The sequence below is a fragment of the Gastrolobium bilobum genome, unplaced genomic scaffold, assembly GCF_033153095.1.
Source record: "Gastrolobium bilobum isolate Gb01-03AN ecotype WA unplaced genomic scaffold, APGP_CSIRO_Gbil_v1 utg92345, whole genome shotgun sequence".
In the NCBI taxonomy this organism is placed as follows: Eukaryota; Viridiplantae; Streptophyta; class Magnoliopsida; order Fabales; family Fabaceae; genus Gastrolobium; species Gastrolobium bilobum.
The window spans coordinates 29,111-35,110 of NW_026898608.1; the positions used below are offsets into that span (position 1 = coordinate 29,111).

The window sequence follows — 6,000 nt, forward strand, 5'->3', positions numbered from 1 at the left end:
ATTGTGAGACTAAATTCTCAAAAATTGTCACAATTAGCCGGCCTTCCATACAAAAAGTTTGAATTTGTTTAAGGGATTAATATTGCAGGAAATAATTTCATCTCTTACACACATAAAAATTTGTAGAACCCATATTATTATTTTCTCTCTTTTCATTTCACATGAGGCCATACACTTTTATGTGTTTGTTAGAGGTATAATATCTCCTACAATATGAAAAATATTGATTTCTTTATTTAATTAATATAAATAATAAGGTAAAAAAAATAGGAGATACAATTAATATAAAATATCTTAACGTTGCGTTCTCATGTCACTGGACTAAATATATAACGCAATTAGTTAAAAAAAAAAATATAAATAAACTTAGAAAATCTTAAGCCTCAATAGTTATTCATCGTCTCAAATCCAAATTATTAAATAAAAAATTATAAGAGAAACTCGAGATCTACAATAATATTAGGCCTCCACCAGCAGGGGTGTTGTGTCAGGAGGACATACATCAACTAAATATAAAGTAGGAGTCGTCTCAACAAAGAATTTTATAAAATAAATAAATTAAAAAGTAAGTTATAAGGATATTTTTGAATAGGTATAAATATCAATTCACAATTATTGTTCTTAATTAGAAATAATTGTATTTACCCAATGGGTGCAGCTCAGTTGGTAACTTGGCGTTGAGTTAGTGGGGATGGACATGTGTTCGATTCCTGCTGAATGCATTCTTGGGGAGGGGGCTGAACCTTTAGCCATCACTGATCCCCCTCACTCCGGATTAGTCTCGTAGCCGGCTCAAAGAGTCAAGCTCGTGGGGATACCGGAAGGAGCCAACTCGCCTCAAAGAGGTAATTAGGGTTGAGTAACTCCAAAAAAAGAAATAATTGTATTTAGTGAAACAAGGATTTCTTGTTTTCAAAATAATCGCGGCATGAAACCGACAGGAGTGGTTTAATGATTTTGATTAATTTGCGTCATATTATAAGTTGGTACCCCAGGACAACAATAATTACTGCCCGTTAGGTTGGAGCCAAAAGCATGGTTAGAGGCCACCAAACTTAGTTTGTGTAGGATCAGTTGTTTGCTTTAAATTTTGTAGTGAGTAGAATTAATTTTGAAGAAATTATTTTTATTTTTATTTCTATTTTTACATTGTTTGATGAGTAGAATTGAGTCTTGGTCAAAAATATTTTAAAAGCATATCTATATTTACACTTTGAAATTGATTTTAATTTACTATCACAATAAAAAATAATTCTTCCGATCGAATTCACTTTGAAAATTTCATTCTCCAACACAAATTGAATATTTTAACATTAATTTTTTTAAAGTCGATTTTTTCTACTTCAGATCTTTTTAATTCAATTATATTAACGTCTAAAATAAACTTACCCTTTATTAGACCTCAAATTCAATTTCTCTCAATGCACAATAAAATAAAATAAAATAAAATCAGTTGAGCATACATGATCCGCTTAGCAACAGAAAGAAAAGGTTGTGACTAGGCAATCATACACAATGCCCTGAATATTTTTTACTAGATTGGGGTATTTACAAACTAAATTCCAACTTGGACTTCTGTTTTAACATATTATTAATTTGAAAAATAATTATCTCATGCAATAGAGACAAAGTAGTAGAGTCCACTATTTTCTTTTTCTTTTTTGAAAAAGTAGTGGACTCCACTATCTTGTCTCTGTTGCATGAGATATAATTATCTCATGCAACATGAGATTAATAGATCCTTATTTATTAATTTAGGGCTAATTTTATCAAAAAGTGGCAACCGCATGTAGACATGCATCATTATTATAAAAAAATGTTTTATAGATCCATTCAACATGTGGCACACCCTACCCCAAACCCCTTACCCTGCCAAGCCATGTCTACGTGCTCAAATATTTTCCCCTCCCATACTCTCTCCCCCGTTCCCTTTATGCATTAGGGTTTATTTTAAATTTTTTACAAATCCACAAGTCTTTCTAGGAATTTAGATTGCTAGGTATCTCTTTTCGGTTCTCTGTGATTAGACATCTAGAATTTTTAACCTCAGTAGGCACATTTTAAAATTTGTGATTAACAACCCTTTTGGAAGAAATTGATCAAAGTATATAACATTGGGTACGATACGCTATTTAAATCAAAGTCCTGACCAGAAGGCATGCATATAGCGTACCCTTTTTCAATTTATTCAATCAAAGAATATATAATGTATTATTTTTTTTTTTTGTATAGATATATATAATGTATTATTAGTACACTCCGAAGCATCCGTACAACTTGAAGTGTAAACCCTGAAGGTTGCTCAGTTACATGCTGCAAAACAAGTAGAAATCAACAAGTGAATTTTAGATTAACAATCTTCTATCTATATTTAAAATATGTGTTCACATGTAAAAAGAAAAAAAAAACAGGTAAAATAAAAGTGAATGTATCTATATATGTAGGCAATAATCAGCACATCACTTTTATTTTATATAAAGAATTAATTTAATCCAAAAATTTAAACTGCTGATTAAAAATCATTAGTTATTTTATATTATAATTCTCTTATACACTCTTTTACATAAGAATCCTTTAGGTTTAAAGCGTGAATATTGCACATATCCATTATTTTTTATTCTATCATGTGCTGACTTAATTTCATTAAAGAGTGATGACGGTGAAAATCGAATTCGTGACCTCTCCGTCGTCACACGAGAATCTGATAGCGTTTAAAGAATCAATTCAACCAAAAAAACTTATAGTATTAAATGAACACTCATAAATAATTAAAATAAAATACCTCTCACAGTCCACGGTATGGTTGACTTCTAAAGAGGTGCGAATTCCACACTTTTCAGGAACACTTGCAAGCGCTGTAACGTTAAGGTTAGGGATTTTTTGAGCAGCTTCTTTGATGCACCGGCAAGCCATTTGACGATCTTGCCTAGATTGGACGGCCTCGTTGTTGAGGGTCATAGCTGCATAGCAGCATTTCTCTGGAACCCTGTCTCCACCATTTCTCACGTAGCAATCACATGCTTCCATAAGTGGTTTCACATCACAGCATGTTAATGTAGCATTGGTTAGTAAGGGTGCACTCAATGCCATGCATATGATTAGAGCCATGCATGTGGCTTTGATAAAAACTGAGCTAGCCATCGTAGAAGGGTTCTACAACAAATTACGTACCCTGAAGATGACTAGCGAATTTAATTGCAAACCCTGGTTTTGAAAGTAATTGGTTATAAATTCTTAAGGGATGTTGTGTTCCGCTGAATGCTATATATATATATATATATATATATATATATATATATATATATATATATATATATATATATATATATATGCAGATTAGTTTTGGCTCGTGGAAATCGCGTATGTTAACTAGGATTTCGGGAAACCATAGCTATTGGTGGCTGATATGGCTCATTTGGTGTTTCTTCTGCCTATTTTTGGAATGCCATATCTGTATAAAAAAATAACAACAACAACAAAATTAAAATATTGTGCTGTTTACAGATAATAGTGAAAGTAAATTAGAACAATTATATTTAATGAGGGATATTCTTTTTGAGTTGATTTCTCTACTCTCATTTTTCTTCCCTTTCATTCCTAAAATTAATGGAAGGACATAAGTTAAAGGGTTAAATGATTCTTCTATTACGGGAGATTCATTGTCTTACACCAAGAGAAAAAAAAAATATGTGGGGCTCACATATAAAGAAAAGCAAGAACGAACTCAATGGGTGCAGTTCAGTTGGTAACTTGGCGCTGTGTTAGTGGGATTGGATATGTGTTCGATTCTCGCTGAATGCATTCTTGAGGAGGGGGCTGAACCTTTAGCCATCATTGTTCCCCGCACTCCGGATTAATCCTATAGTCGGCTCAAAGAGTCGAAGCTCGTGGGGATACCGGAGGGAGCCAACTCGTCTCAAAGAGATAATTAGGGTCGGGTAACTCCAACAAAAAAAAAAGCAAGAACGCAAATTTCAACGAGTCAGCAAGAGAAAATTGCTGGAGAGTACTCATTTAACCCTTTGTTAAAATATTGACTTGTATAAGACTTTGCAAATTGAGTCAAGTGACAACTCAATGCATACATCATGCAAAAACATGGACATTCAGCAACGAATATTTCATCCTCAAAACAATATTTTCCTTTTTCAATTCAATACCAAGTTTTCCACCGGTAACTAACCAATGGCCAGGAGGATCTTGGGGCCCTTTGCTCATTACAGACAAGTCAACATACTTCAATAACTTGTCCCTGTTATGTTTTCTCTAGAACCAAAAGCTTGAATCATCAGGATTGTAAGTGTTCCCAGCAGTCACAATTAGAAGTAACTACGCATGCCTAGACACCTAGCTAGAATACAGGAGCTTCAAGTACAACACCGTGATCCAAAATCCCACACTCCAAGCTATGCCGCCAAACTTCATAGACACCATAATTTTGCCACTCATGTGGTCCTACCCAATTCGAATTGGACTAGTTGAGTAATCGATGAATCAAGAGATAATATCAAAAAGAAAAAAGAAAGAAAGAAGTACCCTGTAAATGTTTAAGGATTCCCAATTGCTGCAGAGCACACATGAGAAGAATTCTTCCACCAAACAGGCTCAAATCACCGGCTATCTTGTTCCTCGGGTCCCAGCCACTTGGGAGCACCAATAGCTACATGGGTGTCCCAATATGGCTGCATGGGACTAATCATATAAATTCAATCACCAAACATAAATGTTGGGTTTGCTCTTTTACTAAAGTCCAAATGAGCTATTATTATGAGAAGAGCTCAAGAAACCTAGAGCCCAATGAGTTAGGGTTTCTTGGAACCCATATAAATAGTACCACTTAAGTCATCACCCTCAGAGATTTTTTAGAGAGAAAAGAGGCAACTCAAATCTGATTTGTGCCCACACACTTCCCCTTCCTCCTCGAGAGATAGCTTGGAAGGTTTACCTCAACAGTTCGTGAGTTCGTGCTGTGACGCAAAGGGCTCAAGCGTGAGGAACAACATCATCTCACATCTGCGCCATTAAAGAGATAAATGATAAAACTATGATGATCCATATACATCCAAATCACAATCGTCTCATACGCTTCCGCAGATGCAATTGCTCCTACAATTGGTATCAGAGCTGGATTGTGTTTTTTGGATATGGATCTAGTTTTAATTTTACGTTTATCATGTAATTTGTTTTGCTTCATAAAATATAGCACCTAGGATTCTATATTTGTTATTCAAATATTTGCATGAGTATTCTTTTCATTAAAAATCTATTCTTTATATGATTTTGGCTTTAATCCATGGTAGAAATTTCCTTGTATTTTCTTAGATTGTAACAAGGAGGCTAATCCCATATGATTAGGTTTCCTCCTTGATTTTTTATTTCAATTTGTATTCCAAAATTGTAATAAAGATTATCAAGAAGATGAGCAAAGAAGCGCGTTCGTCACTGTTTTGACACATTCGTAGTGGCCGATTTCAAAAACCAACCACATCAGATGAAAGAGGACAGAAAGAAGAGAAGAACGGTGGTCGGATAACCGCCAGATTCTGCCAGACGCGCCACCACGCGCCGCCGAAAGTGGCTGCGCGTGGGTCGCACTCGCCGGAACAAATTTGGCGCGTGGAGTGTCCAATTGGGCTGGTTCCGGCGACGGCGAATTTGTCTCTTCAAGGCGGTCCTTCCCCTGGAGTTTCGTGCTGAGATGAGTTCGGGTGACGGCGCAGTGAACGTAGGGTTCCGGTATGTTGACTTTGGGTAATTAACATCAAGACAAATAATCGTTATGGAAATTATTTTGATTTCACATTATCCTCGTAATTGATAATTATTATGATTGTGGCAATCTAGATTGATAATTAAATCAGCTATTTGGATGATTTAAAATCTAGAAAAATAATTAAGAAAATTTCCTAAGAGAATTCTTTTATTTTGCGAGTAGTTTGTGGGTCTACTAAAATTGTCATGTGTTAAACACACGCTGCATACCACAATCATGTATCATGA

The 6,000-nt window shown here is 34.8% G+C and overlaps 1 protein-coding gene across 1 annotated transcript; it reads right to left on the bottom strand.

Moving 5' to 3' along the window:
* Window positions 1-2,643: 2,643 nt before the first annotated feature.
* Window positions 2,644-3,141, bottom strand: LOC133317610 (non-specific lipid-transfer protein 1-like). The gene is made up of 2 exons (XM_061519468.1): window positions 2,783-3,141; window positions 2,644-2,701 (listed from the first exon to the last, which is right to left on the bottom strand). The coding sequence occupies exons 1-2, from the start codon at window positions 3,139-3,141 to the stop codon at window positions 2,644-2,646; spliced, it is 417 nt and encodes a 138-aa protein (XP_061375452.1).
* Between the last annotated feature and the right edge of the window lie 2,859 nt (window positions 3,142-6,000).

What these genes read in the sequence shown, in the direction of transcription:
- LOC133317610 (XM_061519468.1), bottom strand. Translation starts at nt 3,141, where the DNA reads ATGGCTAGCTCAGTTTTTATCAAAGCCACATGCATGGCTCTAATCATA. An exon ending in CATACCGTGGACTGTGAGAG is followed by an intron (nt 2,702 to 2,782) that starts GTATTTTATTTT and finishes AAACGCTATCAG; the next exon opens with ATTCTCGTGTGACGACGGAG.